Source organism: Taeniopygia guttata, chromosome 30 (genome assembly GCF_048771995.1).
Source record: "Taeniopygia guttata chromosome 30, bTaeGut7.mat, whole genome shotgun sequence".
NCBI classification, from domain to species: Eukaryota; Metazoa; Chordata; class Aves; order Passeriformes; family Estrildidae; genus Taeniopygia; species Taeniopygia guttata.
In genome coordinates this window covers 5,863,207-5,881,839 of record NC_133055.1, presented here as the reverse complement: position 1 = coordinate 5,881,839, position 18,633 = coordinate 5,863,207, and the positions used below count along the sequence as shown (strand labels likewise).

At 54.6% G+C, this 18,633-nt stretch overlaps 2 protein-coding genes across 2 annotated transcripts in view; one reads left to right on the top strand and one right to left on the bottom strand.

Annotated features, from left to right (window-relative positions):
* The window catches only part of LOC100226816 (uncharacterized), a 1,189,242-nt gene that overhangs the window by 293,095 nt on the left and 877,514 nt on the right, over positions 1 to 18,633 (top strand). The window lies entirely within an intron of this gene.
* Positions 1 to 18,633, bottom strand: part of LOC121469068 (uncharacterized) — a 662,903-nt gene that overhangs the window by 226,328 nt on the left and 417,942 nt on the right. The window contains exon 11 of the mRNA XM_072919760.1: positions 5,419 to 6,064. Within this exon, the coding sequence (XP_072775861.1) occupies positions 5,419 to 6,064 (646 nt within the window). The remainder of the gene's footprint in view (positions 1 to 5,418; positions 6,065 to 18,633) is intronic.

The following is an 18,633-nucleotide window of genomic DNA, read 5'->3' as shown; positions in this document are numbered from 1 at the left end:
CCCCCTGCCCTCAACTCTATTCATATTTTGTCCATTCCCTCTTCAAAATACAGATTTGTAAAACTCATGCTCTGTGTCCTCAGATGGCCTTCCCAAATCAAACCTTGGCTTCGTTGCAAATTGCATTGCACTAACTAGCATTGCCTTAAATTTGTTTTGGTGCAGGCAGGGTCACTTTGGAAGTAAGTTGTTGTTTACTTTGTTCCTGCAACCTTTTCAAGCTTGTGAATGGAAAAATTGTGATAGCAAAATAAGTCTTTATTTTTGCACTGTCAGCTGTGAGTGGCTGGTAGCCTTGGTGGAGGGTGCCGTGAATTACAGGCCTGCAGAACACGCATAACAAAAGTAATTTACTTTGTAAGGAAGTTGAAAAAGAGGGGAGAGGTGATTGGCAGACTCACCTCTCCAAGATGTAGGATTAATGTTAGAAAGTGGACTGATATTGGAATGTGGCTGCTGAAATGTGACGAGAGAAAAAGAAAGAGAAAGAGAAAGAGAAAGAAAGGGAGAGAGAGAGAGAAAGAGAGCGAAGGGGAGAGCGAAATACACCCCCAAGGTCCCCTCAGCCACAGCTATCTGTAAGTTCTCCCCCATTCCTGCTAGGCAGAGTGACAACAAGGAGGGGGGGAAGTGGGGAAGGACAGAGTTAAACCCAAGGCTGTGAACAGGACCACCAGTAGAGATAAGATCAAGGCAGAGATTGTGACTCTCACAAAGTGGTCTATTGTCTTAAGCAAGATTTCTTTTTTCTTTCTGATTGCTGTTGTTAAGAAGAGAAGGCTTTTGTTCTGAAGACTTAAAGTCTGTAAGACTAAAACAGTTAAATGTTACCCAAAAAGTAAAAGGCAAGAAATGTGATACATCTCATGTTAAAATTGGCCTGGTCTTTTTTATTTAACTAATTATAACTCACAGGAAGAAGAATTGGCCTCTGTAGCTATTAACACAGCTGGATACAAGAAGAAGAAGTGGCTGTAGAAAAAGAGTTTAGTTAAACTCAGAAAATTTTAAAGAAAAGTAATGGTAAAAGTTCATGCAGTATTGTTTTTCTTTTAACACTGTGCTATTAAGAAATCCTTTCCAGTACCATTAAAGCAACAATCCAAACCATGGAAAGAGGATGAATTCATGCCAGCAAAACCAAAGGACTTGTGAAGAAACTTGAGGAATGGACTATCACATCTAAACTGGGTGATACCAAATTGACTTCCAACCAGGACTGGGTGGTAATGGTTTGGGAAGACCCAAATGATCCAAGGCAGGTACAAAGAATAACACCTCACTGAGAAATAAGGCAAAGCTTGCATCACTGGTTCTAAGCCCTGCCTGAATAAACCCTGAGAGGCCTCCGACACCTCCTTGGCAGAGGAACACTGCCACTTCAAACAGGAGGATCGGGAGTGTTTCAGTCAAAGAGTTCTCATAGCCTGGCCTCAGCCTGTGGCTTGTACAGGGAAGAAGGGAAATTGCCATCAGTACTGTACTGTATATTTTATGTGATTCATCCCAATACTGGACACGCTAGCTGGGTTACAAGTGAATGTTCAAATTATGGGAATAATTGGTGTTGTAGTTCACAAAATCTATGTTCTTGTTGCAAGAGGTATCGAGTACTGAATCAATTCCCTATACAGATAGAACCCAAAACAACTGAAGTAATAACTTTGTTTTGTGGATGGATTATTAGTGCCTGTTGAGTGAGAAATACCTGAGGAACGGTGGGAAGCCACAGTTAAGGAGTGTCGAAAAGGACTTGCCTAAAAAAATGAGTAAAAAGGAGTGACAAGGGAAACAGAGGGCAAGCCTGGACTGAGCACTGTACTCACCACCGAGAAGATCACACGTACCTGCTGTGGGAAGCAACCCCACAGGCAGGGGAGGTGGGGTATAAGCCATGCCAGACCTCTGTCATTCCTGTTTCTGTCTCTCATTTGTTGTCTTTTCCCTTCTGAGATACCAGCAAGATCATGTCCCAAATGCTACAGAAAGTATTACACGGAAAGGAACCAAAGTTCCTTTTTGTTACACACACCCATATCAACAGCCACAGACCCACCCAAACTGAGTACCTGCAGGCAAAATGGGGAAAATATTGGATTACAAGGAACTTGGGAAAAAGTAGTAATACTTGGGGCATGGAATGTCCAAAAGGAGAGAGATGGATTTGTTTTACCTTTGATCTTAGAGATATAGTCAAAGATTCAGTAAAGAGACTATTAGTAAAAAAAAAAAAAAAAAGGTAAAACCAGCACAGCAGTCTAGCTCTGTATTAACCCCAAATTATATACTGCATCGTACTATAGGACTCCAAGCAGTTATAGAGGAGATAACAAACAAAGCTGCTCAGGCACTGGAATTAATATTGAGTCAGCAAAGCCAAACTATAACTGCAGTGTATTAAAATAGGTTGGCTTTGCGCTATTTATTGGCTAAAGAATGGGGTGTACAGATTGTTGAAAATAGATGGCAATGAGGGCATCATCCTGGAAAAAACAAAGGATATCAGAAAAAAATTATGACCCTGGTATCAGTCCAAAAAAAACCAAAGGGAAAATAATGTTAAAAACTAACAGGTGGGGTAATGTATTGAGAATGGGATGGTGGAAGAAATTAGGATTCTTCCTTTTATGTGTTACAAGTGTTTTGATATTTCTTCTTTGTTTAATCCCATGTTTTATTTGATTACCAACAGAGTCCAAAGAATGCAAGAGGATAAGAAATATTGCTCAAGCCAAATGATTTATAAAGAATAAGAGGAGAGATTGTGACAAATGCATATTTATGATTGGCCTTTCGCAAATGTTACAATGAATATTATATGTGTCATGTTAGAAAGTTTATGCTGTTCCATAGGATCTCAATTCCATATAATCCCAGTCCAGTTTGTCCCAGTCCATAGGATCCCAGTTCCGTATTTGATCCCAATCTCTAGTTGTTCCCTGTCCCTATTTGATCCCAGTCCCTATTTTATCCCAGACTATATTTGATCCCAGTCCATATTTGATCCCAGTCCGTATTTGATCCCAGTCCCTAGTTGATCCCTGTCCCTATTTTATCCCTGACTATATTTGATCCCAGTCCCTATTTGATCCCAGTCCCTAGTTGATCCCAGTCCATATTGCGAGGACACTGGACTCCAGGACGCTTTGGGTGGGTGGAGATGAGAGATCTCTGAAGGCTGCCCTTAGAATATCTGGTTTATTAGAGAGGGTGAAAGGCCCTGGTTGGAGTCACCAGACCTGACCCGTGGCAGGCCCGAGGGTGTGGGGGAAGGGAGAGGCAAGGGGTAGAGGGAGATAAGAGAGGATCCCAAGAGGATGTTCCAGGAGAGGGGCAGTTCCAAGAGAAGGGAAGTTCCAAGAGAGCGTCTGGCTCCTCAGGGACTCCTTGTCAGGGGCTTCAAGGTGGGCTGGAACAAGACTCAGGCCAATGGGGTCACAGACTCCTGATGCTTCAGGGGAGGGTTACATGGGATGAACCGTACATTGGGGTGAGATCCAACAGTCCATTTGACCCTTGGACCTACCTGTAGGTAAGGGCATTGTTCAACCAGAAGGGGGGATTGTCTTCGTCCTGGCTGTACGATTGTGTTCTACTTGTGCAGTAACTACGGTTTGGTATGTCACAACTTGTTACCATCTCAGTCTCTGTATTTTCTAAACCTTTTGCCAGGCAGTCATATTTATAAGGCTTTCCTATTTGAGCTTCCCCAAGACATATGATCCCAGGCCATATGATCCCAGTCCATATCTGACCCCAGTCCCTATTTTATCCCAGTCTATATTTGATCCCAGGCCATATGATCCCAGTCCATATCTGACCCCAGTCCCAATTTTGTTCCAGTCTATATTTGATCCCAGTCCATAGGATCCCAATCCATATCTGATCCCAGTCGCTATTTGAACACAGTCCATATTTGATCCAGGTCCCCAGTTGATCCAAGTCCATATGATCTCAGTCCCAATTTGATCCCAGTCTGTAGGATCCCAGTCCCTATTTTATCCGAGTCCCTTGTTGATACCAGTCCATAGGATCCCAGTCCATATTTGATCCTTGTCCGTATTTGATCCCAGTTCAGTTCATTCCAATCTGTAGGGCCCCAGTCCCTAATTTATCCCAGTCCTTAGCTGATCCTAGACCACAGGATCTCAGTGCATATTTGATCCCAATCTCTGGTTGATCCCAGTCTATATGGCCCTGCACACATTCCAGAGGTCTGGAATTTCAGCTCCCAGCCAGGAAAAGACATTCCCTTTGCCCTCAAAGGCAAAGCTCTTGCGAAGTGGCTGAAAGCCAAGTGGAGCAAAATGCTACAGAGACATTTCACTGCTGGCCTCCATAACTTCAGCTCCTGAACTAAGAAATAAAATAATAATTGGGAAATAAAATAATTAAAAAATCAGGGGTGGGTCATTGGGGGCAGAGGGGGCAATTAAATTAGGGGAGGGGTCAATTAAAACAGGGGAGGATCTTTGGTGGTCCCTGAGGAAATTAAGTTGGGGGAGGGTCTTTGGAGGTCCCCTGGCTCAAGGGAGACATGGAGAGAGAAACAGAGCAGGCAAAGAGAGGTGGGAGGGAAAGGAGGACACAAACACAATCAGCTGAGAAGGTGGTGCCCTGAAAAACAGAACTACCACGGACTGGAGATGAACAGCAAAGAAATCACTAAGTCTGTAAGTTTTATTTGCTATCAAATACATCCCAGCCACCCAGCCCCACACAATCCCCATCCCACCTCTCCAAATCAGGATCCCACTTCTCCCGATCTCCTCCCAAACCCATCTCAGCCTGGCAGCTGTGAAATCGAGTGAGTTTGGTGTGGGTTGGTTTTTTCTGAGGTGGGAACAAACAATTTGAAGAGGGATTGAGCCTTTATGTGTTAAAATTCAGTTGTTTTCAGTGGGATGTGAGTGGTTTTGAGGTGAAAGATCGATCCCTCTTGGCTTTTAGAGTGCAGAGAGATTGAGAAGAGAAAAAAATTAAGGTCAACATGAAAGGAGAAGCAGCCAGGTGTGTTCCCAACATGGATGACAGGGAATGTGGGTCACCAGGGCTGTGCCCAATGTGGGTCTTCCAGTGGGGGATGGAGTTTAGCTCTTCTCGCACTCGGGGCACTCGCAGGGCTTCCCTTACCGGTGCCTCCGTTGGTGTTGGGTCAAGTGAGAGCTCTGTGAGAATCTCTTCCCACACCGGGGACACTCGTAGGGCCTCTCCCCAGAGTGGATGCGCTGGTGCCTGAGGAGGTGGGAGTTCTGCCTGAATCCCTTCCCACAGTCGGGGCAGCAGAAGGGCCTCTCCTCTGTATGAACCGGATAGTGCTTGAGGAGATGGGAGCTGGTCTGAAACCTCTTCCCACACTCAGAACACTCGTAGGGCCTCTCCCCATTGTGGGTCCTCTGGTGCTTGATCAGGCAAGACCTGTGTCTGAAGCTCTTCCCACACTTCCCACACTCGTAGGGCCTCTCCCCGGTGTGGATGCGGCAATGCTGGATGAGGGTGGAGTTCTGCCTGAACCCCTTCCCGCAATCGGGGCAGCGGAAGGGCCTCTCCTCCCTGTGAATCCGATAGTGCTTGAGGAGACAGGAGCTGGTCTGAAACCTCTTCCCACACTTGGAACACTCGTAGGGCCTCTCCCCAGTGTGGGTCCTCTGGTGCACGATCAGGCTGGAGCTCCAGCTGAAGCTCTTCCCACACTCAGAACACTCGTAGGGCCTCTCCCCAGTGTGGATCCTCTGGTGCATGATCAGGTGGGATCTACGGCTGAAGCTCTTCCCACACTCCCCACGCTCATAGGGCCTCTCCCCAGTGTGGATGCGCCGATGTCTGATGAGTTTTGAGTTGTCCCTGAATCCCTTCCCGCAGTCGGGGCAGCAGAAGGGCCTCTCCTCCCTGTGAACGCGATAGTGCCGGAGGAGACAGGAGCTGGTCTGAAACCTCTTCCCACACTTGGAACACTCGTAGGGCCGTTCCCCAGTGTGGATCCTCTGGTGCCTGATCAGGCGGGAGCTCCGGCTGAAGCTCTTCCCACACTCCGAGCACTTGTGGGGTTTCTCCCCATCATGGAGCTGCTCAGGGACCCCCAGCTCCGAGCTCTGGCTCCATCTCCGGCCGCCTCCCCGGCCCAGGGTGGGTCTTTCCCCCTCAGATCCCCGCGATCTGCGTTTGCAGCCCCTCCTCGTGCGGGATCTCCGGGGCTTTTCCTCCCCGCCGGGTTCCTGTGCGGTGGAGCCGCTCAAAACAGCCTCTTCCACCAGGCTCTGCCGCGGGGATTTGTCCTCCCTGCTCTCCATCCTCAGCTCCTGCCCTGGGGGAGGAAGGACAAGGAGAGGCTCTTCCTCTTCCTCGCAGCCTCCCAGGGGCTGGGAATGGGAAATCCTGGTTTGGGGAAAACAAGGGATGAGCACGTTGAGTTTGAAGCTCCCTCTGTCCCAGTCCATCCCTAGAAGTCCCTGGCCACCTGGGCTCCATAAAAACCTCCCGAACACCGAGATCCAGCCCTGAAAAAGCCTCCCAGGAGTTCCTCGTCCCTGCTGCCTCCCCTTTGCTGTTCGGGGCTCCCCCCTGTCCCAGCTCCTGGGGTCACACTTGGATTGGGGGTCCCCCTTGTCCTCGCTGCCTGCCCTCCCCAGGCTGCCGGGAGTCCCAGCAATCCCAAAAGCTCCCCCCTCTTGGCTCTCCCCATTTAGGGGTGCCGGGGCTGTTTGGGCTCCCGGGCTCCCTTCTCCCCTGCTCTGGGCTGCCGGGGCTCCAAGGAGTCCCCCCAAGGGGCCTTTTCCGCTCCGCTTCGCAGTTCTTCCTTCTCCAAACATCTCCCCAAAAAACCCAACCCAGGCACCCCCCAGGAGACCTGGCCCGAGCTCCCCCTCCCCGCTCACCTGCGGGATGGGGGGTGATGATCCCACAGGTGGGGGCTGCGAATTCAGGCAGGGCTGACCGCGCGCTTCTCTCTGCTCTGCTCCATCCGCCTTTCAACCTCCTCTTCCTCTTCCTGCTGCCCCTCCTCTTCCATCCCCCCTCCTCCTCCTCCTCCTCCTCCCTAAGCCCACCTCCCGCTCCTCCTGCATCCCTGCCCTTCTCTCCCTGCCCTTCCTTCCCCCTTTTCCTGCTCTCTAATCCCACCACCTTCTGCTCCCTCATCCCTCATCTTCCATCGCTCCTCCTCCTCCTCCTGTGTCCCGTCCCCTCCTGCCTGTCCTCCTTTATCCCTTCCCTTCCATCCCTCCCCCTCCTCCTCCTCCTCCTGCCCCTCGCTATCCCCACCTCCTTCTCCTCTTCCATCCCTCCCCTTCCATCCCCCCTCCTCCTCCTCCTCCCCATCCCCACCTCCCGCTCCTCCTTCATCCCTGCCCTTCCCTCCCTCCTCCTCCTCCCCCAGCAGCAGCGACACCCTCGGTTCCCGTTCCCGCAGCCCCGGCAGCCCGCGGCAGGAGCGGGGATGGAGCCGGGACAGGTCGGGATGGGCAGCGCGGGGCTCTCGGCTGCTCCCAGCCGCTGTTCCAGGGGGGAACCCGGCCCGGGCCAAAGGAGAGGCAAACTGGGGAAACTGGGGGCTGCACATCCAAACTGGGGCTGCCTGGGGACCCTGCCTGGGCACTGCCGGCCCTTGGGGCTCCTCTCAGAAGATCAGGAGGGGGGAACGCAGAGAGGGCTCGGGGATGCCAGGAGTGGCAGCACTGGGAAGGACTGGTTTGTACTGGGATTGTACTGGAATCATACTGGGAGCAGCTGGGCCCATGCCAGGGCAGACTGCAGTCACCCCGAGGGAGACTGGGATCGTACTGGGATCATACTGACACAGAGTAGGAGCCTATGGGGGCCAACTGAGACCATGCTGGGGGCAAATGGGATATACTGGGAGTGACTGGGAGCATGATGAGGGTGACTGGGAGCAGCTGTGAGCAACTGGGATCATGCTAGGAGCAACTGGGAGGAACTGGGAGTCACTGGGTGCCTGCCGGGGATGACTGGAAACGACTGGGCTTATACTGGGATCATGCTGGAGGTGACTGGGATCATACTGGCAGTGAGTGCCATGACACTGAGGCTGACTGGGAGCAGTTGTGAGCAAATGGGATCGCGCTGGAAGGAACTGGGAGTGAGTGAGAATATGCTGGGAGGAACTGGGGGACACTGTGAGAGACTGGGAGGGACAGTGAGGGTGAAAGGGGCAACTGGAACCATGTGGAGCACAACTGGTTCATATTGGCACTGACTGGGAGCACACTGGCGTCATCTCTGGATCATACTGGGAGGGACTGGACTAATACTGGGAGTGTCTGAGAGTGACTGGGAACACACCATGCACAGCATCCCTGTACTGGGGGTGACTGGGAGCAACTTGGAGCACTCTGGGAGCAAATGGCATCATTCTGGGATTGACTGGGGTGATGTAGCTGGAGGCAACTGGGACCATACTGCGAGTGATTGGAAGTTACTGGGATTATACTGGGACCATACTGGAAGTGCTGGCATGTGACAAGGATCATACTGGAGGTTACTGGGCTCATACTGGTGATGAAAGGAAGCAACTGGGATCCCACTTTGGGCTACTGGGAGCAACTGAGAACAACTGGGATCATGCTGCAAGCAAACTGGAGGAATTGGGAATGACTGGATGCAGGCTGGAGACAACTGGGACATACTGGGCATGACTGAGATCATACTGGGATAACAAGCACCTTACTGGGATCACTGGGAGTGTCTGGGAATGACCACAGAGATGCTGAAGGCAACTGGGATTTACTGGGGATGTCTGTAACCTTACTGGGGTGACTGGGAACACACTGGGAACAACGGGGACCATGCTGGGGAGAACTGAGAGCGAGTGGAAGTGAGTGGGTCTACACCGGGGACAACTGGGCATGACTGGGACCATGCTGGGAGCAACTGGGATCATATGGGGAGTGATGGGGTTGATACAAGGGACAACTGGGGGCAACTGGGATCACACTGGGGAGAACAGGAAGCAACTGAAAGCATGCTGGGGGCAACTGGGATCCTACTGGATCTTACCTGGAGCAACTGGGATCAGGTTGGAAGCAATTGAGGACAACTGGAGTGACTGGGAACATGGTGGGAGCAACTGGGATACACTGGGAGAGACTGAAACCACAGTGGGGGTAAATGGGAACAACTGGAACCACAGTGGATGATAATGGGAGCAGCTGTGCCCATGCTGGATTCATACTGGGATCCTACTGGAACTGGCTGGCATCATACTGGGAATGACTGGAAGTGTGCTGGCTGTGACTGGAACCATGCTGGAGGTGACTGGGAGCAACTGGGCCCACACTGGGAGTGACAGGGAGTCATTCTGGGCAGGGCTGGAATCATACTGGGAGTGACTGGAACCATACTGGGGGGGACTGGGTGCAGCTGGGATCATCCTGGGAGCCACTGGGATTCCAGCAGGTGTGAATGGATCCTGGCTGGGGGTCACTGGGAGCTACTGGGCCCATGTTGGGAGGAAAATCTGGACACATTGGAAGCAACTGGGACCAACTGGAAGGTACTGGAACCGTGCTGAGGGGACTGAGACCACAAATGGGGAAACTGGGTTCATACTGGGAGCGACTGGGACCACACTTTGGGCAACTGCCAGAAACTGGGATCATGCTGGAGGCAACTGGGAGTAACTGGGAAAGACTGCGATCATTCTGAGGTCACCAGAACCTTTCTGGGCCAACTGGAATATACTGGGAGTGTCTGTGACCATACTGGGGGGACTGGAACCACACTGGGAACAGCTGGGACCATGCTGGGGACAGCTGAGAGTGAGTGGGACCATGCTGAGTGGGACTGGGACTATTCTAGGGACACCTGGGATCATACTGGGAGGAACTGGGAACAACTGACACTATTCTGGCAGCAACTGGGATCATACTGGGATCACAGTGGGAGCAGCCGGGTCCATGCTGGGTGAGACTGGGAGGAGCCAGGTCCATGGAGGGTGACAGGAATCATACTGGGATTGACTGGGAGTGGCTGTGAACAACTGGAATCATGCTGAAAGTAACTGGGAGGAAGTGGGAGGGACCGGGAGTATGCTGGGGGTGACTGGGATCATACTGGGAGAGACTGGGAGTCATAGGGATCATACTGGTGGTTACTGGGGTCATGTTGGCATTGACAGGGAGCAACTGGGATCACACTGGGGGGCACTGGCATCATACTGGGAGTGACTGGGATCATACTGGGATTACAGTGGGTGCCAAGGGACCCTGACTGGGGGTTACTGGGAGCTGCCAGGCCCATGCTGGGAGCCAAATGCACACACACTGAGAGCAACTGGGAGCAACTGGGAATTACAGGGGTCATGCAGGTGACAACTGGGATGTATTGGCAGTGACTGGGATAAAACTGGGGGCAGCTGAACCATGCTGAGGTAACTGGGAGTGCCTGGCAAAGACTCTGGGAATGTTCCAGGCAACTGGGATGTACTGGGAGTACCTAAGAACATGCAGGTGGTGACTGGGACCACACTGGGAGCCACTGGAAATGTGCTGGGGGCAACTGGGACCATGCTGGGGGCAAGTGTGAGTGACTGGGGCCCTGCTGGGGCAGACTGGGATCATACTGGACTCATATTGGGATCATACTGGGAGTGACTGGGAATATACTAGGAGCAACTGGGAGAAGTGGGAACACACCGGAGAAAAGTGGGAGCAACTGGGACTTGCTGAGGGCAAATAGCGTCACAATGGGGAATGACTGAGAGTGACTGGGCTCATACTGGGAGAAACAGGGATCCTGCAGGGAGTGAGGGGAAGTGACCAGGGTGATACTGGGACTGACTGGGCTCATCCTGGGAGTGCCCAGGAAACTGGAAGCACACAGGGGTAGGAACTGGGCACCTGCTGGGAGCAGCCCCTGGCGGCCCCGGTACCCCCGAACCCCTTTCCCGGCCATGCCGCCCCTCCAGCCCCAGCACCCCCATTGCCGGGTGCCGGCACTGCCAGGGGTCCCCCCTCTCGGGGTCCCCGCTGGGGCTCCTGGGGCTCTCCTCTCTCTGCGCTCCCGCCCAGGGAAGCCGCGGCTCTCCCGGGGCTCCCCAAATCCGGGGTCCCCCCGCCGCTCCCGCCGCTCCCGCGCGGTCCCCACGCGGCCCCGGCAGAGCTCGGAGGGCCCGGCCGGGAAGCCCAACCCGCACCGCGGGGGGACCCGCATCCCCCCGGCCCCGCCGGGGCTCTGCCGCCACCCGCACCGGGACCCCCCAAAAACACCTCCCGGGGACCCCCGATGTCCCCCCGAGGGCAGCTGCGGCTCGGCCTTGGAGCCCCGCCAGCTCCAAACATCCCCCCAAAAACCCCAAACCCAGGGAGCCCCGGGATATTTGGGGCCAGCTCCCCCTGCCCGGGCACCTGCGGGATGGGGGCGACGCTCCCGGGGTGCTGCGAGTTCAGGCGGAGCCGGAGCCCCGCGGTTCATCCTCCCCGCTCCTCCTGCTGCTCCCGCTGCCGCTCCGCCTCTTCCTCCCTCCTCCTCCTCCTCCCCGCAGCCGCGGGAGGGGCGGGGATAGAGCCGGGACAGGTCGGAACGCAGAGAGGGGTGGGGGGATGCCAGGAGTGACTGGGCTGTACTGGGATCATACTGGGAGCAGCTCCTGGGTGGCTGATCCTACTGGGATCATACTGGGATCATACTGGGAGTGAGGAGGAGCAGCGCGGTGGCTCCAGCGCTGGGGCTGGGGGCGCTCCTGGCGGGCGAGGGGGGAGTGGGACCCCCGGCACCGGGACCCTGAATCGCCATTGCCGGCACCGGGACCCCCCCTGCTCCCCTTATCCTGCACAGGGACCCCCCTGAATCCCCCATTTCCGGACATCAGGGCCCTCTGCTCCCCTTTTCCCTGCTCCTAGCCTCTAGATTTCCCATGTGCCTGATCCTGGAACGCCTTGGAACACCTTGGACCCCCATTCCTGCCTTTCCCAGCCCCCAGCCCCACCTTTGTGCAAAACCAGAGACCCTCTGAACTTCCCCTTCCCAAACACCCCGGGTGTCCCCACCCTGGTACCCCTTTTTGGGAAACCCTGGACTCCCCTTTCCTGGCCTCAAGGACCCCTGGAACTCCCTTCTACCTCTCCATCCCTGATCCCCCAATTCCGTGACCGTGAGACCCCCCTGCACCCCCATTCCTGAGAACCAAGACCCCCTTTTACCCCTTTGCCCAGCACTGAGACCCCCCTGCACCCCCTTATCAGCCACCAACACAACCTGTTCCCATCCCCCGCCTCTCCCAGCCCCCAGCCCCACCCTTTTCCCTACCTGGGACCCCTGGGCCCCCATTCCTGCCTTTCCCAGCCCCCAGCCCCTCCTTTCCTCATGTTCAGGAGCCCTGGCACCCCCTTTCCTGGGCACAGGATTCCCTGGACATCCCATCCCAGCTCTCCCAGTCCCTGCACCCCCTTTCCTTGGCTCTCAGCCCCTGAACCTCCTTCCCAGCTCTGCCAGCTCTTCATGTTCCCCTTTTCCTTGGCCTGTGGATCCCCTGGATCCCCAAACTCTCACTTTCAGCCCCCTCAGCTCCCCCAAATCTCCATGCCCCCCAGTTCTCCACTCCCTGCAGTTCCTGGAAGTGGCGCTGTCAGAGCCCGGCCCGGGGGTCCCCCAGTCCTTGATTGTGGGGGACGTGGACGGGACCCCCTGTGAGCGCTGCGGCAGCGAGCGGGGCCGGATGGAGGCACAGACACCGGGGATGGGGGCGGGAGCTGAGCTGGGATATTGGGACAGCCAGAGCTGGGATATTGGGATAGCCAGAGCTGGAATATTGGGATAACCAGAGCTGGGATACTGGGATATCCAGAGCTGGGATATTGGGATAGCCAGAGCCGGGATATTGGGATAGCCAGAACTGGGATATTGGGACAGCCAGAGCTGGGATATTGGGATAGCCAGAGCTGGGATATTGGGATAGCCAGAGCTGGGATATTGGGACAGCCAGAGCTGGGATATTGGGATATCCAGACCCTGCTCAAGGACGGGAACCGGCCCGTGGCTGACAGTGAGCTGGAGACGGGGCCGGTACAACCAGAGCAGGGGCAGTGGGGGGAGCCGGGGGCTGGGCTGGGATCTGTGGGAATGGAGGACTCTGAGGGGCTGGGATGGGATCTCTGGGGATGGGGGGGAATCTGTGGGGCTGGGATGGGAATCCAGGGAGCTCCAAGGGGCTCCCTGGGACTGGGACATGTCTCCATGGGTCTGTTCTCTTCTCATTCCCAGGTCTCCACACAGTGCAGGGTGTTTCCAGCTGTGACCTCCTGTCCAATGGAGCGTCCATGGATCCCACCAGTACGGCTACGAGGGCTGGGATTTCATCTCCTTCCAGCTGGGATGCGGGAGCTTTGCAGTGTCCAACACTGCCGTCTGGATATCCCAGAGGTGCTGGGAATCCAGAGGGATCATGGTGGAGCAGATGAAGCATTACCTGGGACACACCTGTGTGGAAAGGCCCCCAAAATACATCAGATATGATCGGGAGGCTCTGGAGCACAAAGGTGGGTGTAGGAGGGGAAGGGCAATTCCTATGGGAACAGGGGATTCAGGAATGGGGGACTTGGGAATGCAGGAATTGCCATGGAATTTCCATGGCCAGATCTCACTCTCATCCCAGTCATCTGAGAATTTCATGGATGGATCTCATCCCTAACCCACTGCCATGGGAATTCCATGTGGAAATGATTGGAATTGATGACCAATCCAATGAGAGCAGTGCAATGAGAAGTAATCCCTGCTGGGATTCCATGGGACATCGATCCCAATCCTTTGCCCAGGCCGGCTCTGCTGTGCCCGTGGCAGCACCAGGGGAGTGCCCTGTCCCTGCCCTGAGCCCAGCACGAGCCTTTCCTTGGGTGTTCCGTGCCCTGCCCAGGGCAGGAGGGCACTGCCGGAGCAGCTTTGGTGGCCCTGGGCACCCGGCTGGGCTGCAGCCACTGCAGGGGCTCCTGGGGAATGTTCCAGAGCAGAGCTGAAAGCAAACAGCAGTTTCTGGAGGGGATTCTGCCCCTGGGCCTGTGCTGGGAGCCCAAGGGCAACAGGGCAAAGTGCTGGGGCTCAGTGTCCCTTGGCCAGGCTGTGCCCTGTCCCTGTCCCTGTCCCCTGTCCCTCACCAGGCCCCTGTCCCTGTCCCCTGTCCCCTGTCCCTCAGCTGTCCCCTGTCCCTTGGCTCTGTGATGCCAGGTGTGGCAGCAGGACCTGGGGCAGCCCTGGGGGAGAACAACCCTGAGCCCCAGCTGGGCCAGTTCCCCCAGCTCCCACCAGGCCACTCCCAGCATGGGCCCTGTGGCTCCCAGTCACCCCCAGTATGGTCCCACTCACTTCCAGTTACACTCAGTGTGATCCCAGTATCATCCTGGTCACTCCCTGCGTGATCCCAGCGTGATCCCAGCATGTTCCCAGGTGTTCCCATTCATCCCTATAATAGTTCCAGGCACTCCCAGTATGGTTCCAGTCCTTCCCAGTATGATCCCAGTATGAACCCAGTCACTCTCATTACAGTACCATTTGCCCCCAGTAAGGTCCCAGTCACTCCAAGTCACCCAGTATGATTCCAGTCACTCCCAGTATGATTCCAGTCACTCCCAGATAGTCCCAGTATTATTGCAGTAACTTCCTTTATGGTTCCTCTGTGATCCCAGTCACTCCTGGTTAATGCAGCCTGGGGTCCCAGGGGTCCATCTGACCCCCGGGCTGCCGCTGCCGTGGGTGTCCGGATAGCGCTGCGCTGTCAGGCTCAGCCTGTCTGGGTCCCTCGGCTCAGCTCCCAGCCACAGGCAACTTAGCGAGCACCTCTGGAGTGATTTCAGCTCTGTGAGTTCAGCTCTCAGTGATTTCGCTCTGTGCTCACAAGTGCCTCTGGCAGACACACAGGGATAGAGAGAGGAAAAGGCTGTATGCGGTTCCACAGCGATGTCATTTATTACCAGCTCCTCTGAAGGGATGCAGGGACAGTTCTTCTGCCAAACTGGGCAGAAATGGGTGTTTATATGGGGTGCTGGGGTGTTGGAAATTGTCCAATCGCCAGAGTTGAGAAGAATACGACCAATACCCTTACAGAGAGATAAGAAGGGTCTGAATGCAGAAGAGGGGCTTCTTTGGTCCAGTCACTGTGACTTAGGCATTTCTTATCTTAGGTGAGTGACCGCCAGTAAGGCCTTGCAGGGCCTCTGACTGCTACAGTGACACTGCAGAACCTCATGGAACCGTGGGTCAGTTGTTGACAATGTGGGTCCAAGGACACCATGAGGGCACTACAGAACCACAGGGAACCAAGGGGCCATTGTGACACTCTGCTGCCTCATGGAATCAAGGAGACCATTGTGAACTCGGTGACCCCAAGGAAGCAAGGGTCCATGGTGACCTTGTGCAGCCGCAGTGTCACAGAGGAGCCGCTGTGACACAGCGAGGGCACACGGAGCCCAGGGGCCATTGTGACACATCAGGGCTCTGTGGAACCACGAAGCCATTGTGACATTGCAAGGCCTCATGGAAGCACGGGGCCATTGTGACACTGCAGAAGCAAGGGGAACATTGTGACACTCCAGGGCCTCATGGAGCCAAGGAGATCCTTGTGACACTGTGGGGTCCATGGAACCAAGGGAACATGGAACAGGTCTGGCTGGCTGGGCCTCCAGGGGATCACCTGACAGGTCTGGCTGACCTTGGCATGTCGAGGGCTGCTTCTCATCTGCCCCTGAAGCACTGGGGCTCTGGGCTTTCCTTCCTATGGGAGAGAACTGTCCTTCTCCTCCAAGGACCCAGGGCCGAAATTTGGATTCCCTCAAATTTCCTTATATACGAAGATTGTTCCCAGATGAAATCTGCCAGGTCTGAGACAGATCTGGCTGCCTTGACCACCCAAGGGCCACCTCTTATCTGCCTTTCAAATACTGCGACCATGTGCTTTTCTTTATTATGGGGAAAAAACATCCACTTCAACTAGTCACCCATGACAAAAATTGGGGATCTGCCTCCAGAATTCCCTATATCCAAGGATAGCTCCCAGAAAACTCATGCCAGGAAACACAATCTGGCTGGCCTTGGCCTCCTGAAGGCTGGCACTCATGTGCCTCTGAAACACTGGGGCTCTGTGCTTTCCTTCCTAATGGAAAGAATTTCTGTCCAGGCATCCATGGTTAAAACTGAGATTCCACCTCCAAAACTCTGTACATGCAAGGATTGCTCCCAAGTGAAATCAGCCAGGACAGACAGGTCTGGCTGCCCTTGGACCCATTGGGGCTGCCTCTCATCTGCCTTTGAAACACTTGGTCTCGGTGCTTTCCTTCCTATGGAAAAGAACCGTCATTCTTATCTATGCAAAAATGGCCAAAAATGGGATTCCACCTCCAAATACCCTATATCCAAGGGTTGCTTTCAGACAAAAGCTACCAGGACAGAGAGGTCTGGCTGGCCTCAGCCTCTACTGACTACCTTTCATCTGCCCCTCAAACACTGGTGTTATGTCCATTGCTTCCTATGGAAAGAATCATCCTGCTCCTCTGAATGTCCATGTCTGAAATTGGGATTCCACCTCTAAAATTCCCTATATCCAACGGTTGCTCCCAGCCAAAATCTGCCAGTACCATCAAGTCTGGCTGGTCTTGGTCTCTGGTGGCTGCTCCTGCCACACTGGGGCTCGGTTCTTTCCTTCCCATGGAGATCACTGTGACACTGTGGGCACCTCATGGAACCAAGGGGATCATTGTGGCACCACTGGAGCCCATGGAACCAAGGGGCCATGGTGACACCGCGGGGCTTCATGGACCCAGAGACCATTATGACTCTGTGGGGCCTGATGGAACCATGGAGACCATTCTGACCCTTCAGGGCCTGGTGTCACCAAGGGGGCATTGTGACACCTCAGGGCCTCCTGGAAGCAAGGGACAATTGGGACACTGATGGGCCCCATGGAAGCGAGGGAACATGGACCAAGTCTGGCAGGCTTGGCCTGCCAGGGGCCATCTGACAGGTCTGGCTGATCTTGGGATGCCAAGGGCTGCCTCTCATCAGCTCCTGGAGCACTGGGGGTCCGTGCTTTCCTTTCTATGGAAAAGAACTTTTCCTCTTTTCAGATACTCATTGCCAAAACTGATATTCTCCCTAAAAAATTCCTATATGCAAGGGTATGTCTCAGAACAAAATCTGGCTGCTCTGGTTGGCCTCTGGTGGTCATGTCTCATCCCTCCAGGAAACATTGGCACTCTCTTCCTTCATTCCTGTGGAAAAGAACTGGCTTTCATGTCCAGGGCTCATGGCCAAAATTAGAGTTTGGCCTCTGAATTTCCATATATCCATGGATTGCTCCCAGACAAAAGTAGCCAGGACAGACAGGTTAGGCTGGTCCTGTCCTCTGGTGATTTTCTTAGACTATGAGCTGAATGTTTTCATTTGAAAACACCTTAGAGAGGGCGCAGAGATCTCCCAAGGTGGGATTTTGAGGCCTCGGGCACATGACCACTACCTATGAACAAAGGAGCTCTGTTCTTTGTGCTGTTGTGGTTGTTTCCTATCATGGAAGTGATGTCCTGAAAGAAGCTTCTAGAAGTTTCTTCTTTGACAAAAAACCAATCAGTAATTAGCTTTGAGAGCTGACAACCTGTTAAACCACTAAGGAAACTGCAGACGCCTCTGTGCAGACCCAAGTTGAAGATGAGAAAGCCTGGCTGGGTCTCTCTCCCCTCTGGCCCCAAAGAGGTGCCAAGGCCGGCCCAGCCCCGTCTCGGCCGTGGGGCCGGGCGGCTCCTGCCGTGGAGCCGGGCCCCTTCCCAGGGAGCCGCCAGGCCCCATCGGCTGCCGGGCAGGGCAGGGGAGGCCGCGGGGCCGAGGCCGGGCCGTGGCTGCGGGTGCTGACATCTGGCCGCTGCCGAGCCCTGCCCCGCCGCCAGCCCGGGCCCAGCCGGGATCCGCCGGGCCCCAGGAGCAGCCCCGGGCCGGGCCGGCTCGGCCAAGGCTCTGCCGCCCTTGGGCTTCGCCCGCAGCCAGCGGGCAGGGGAGGAGAAGCCATCGGCCCCGGCCGTGCTGCTGCTGGGCTCTGGCCTGGCTGCTGAGATCCTGGCCTGGCCCAGCGCGGCCCAGCCTGACACAGCCCCAGCGCAGCCGCTGCAGAAACCTCCATGGGAAAACAGCTCCGGCCGCAAGGACCGAGCCCGGCCGGGCTCACGGAACCATCTGCAGCCCCGGGCAGATATTGACTCTGCCAGTGCTGCCATCCTCCCTCCAGTGAGAGAAAGGGACACAGGGCAGGCACACAGAGGAGCAACATGAACCCACTGAGGTCAGTGAAGAGGAAGTTGAGTCCCAGATGGGAGGGATGAGGAGATACCTTGATCTTGGGGCTGAAATCCTCTGGTAAAGCTACGGAGAAGGATGTAATTGATACATCAGACTCTCTTTTTCCCTATAAGGCATTGAAAAGTATGGGGAGATTGTTGTTTTCAGCAAAGACCTCCATGCTAAAGTAAGCAAATATTGCAACAGCTGTGATCCTATGAGAAGAAGTTTGAACAGAGAAAGAGAGCAGAGTGATTAGACCCTGTGCACCAGGGAGAGATGAAGACCTCTTTTTGCAGAGATGAAGATGATTTCAGAAATAGATGATGAGAACCGTTGCTCTCAAACAGCTCATCTTGAACTAATAACCCA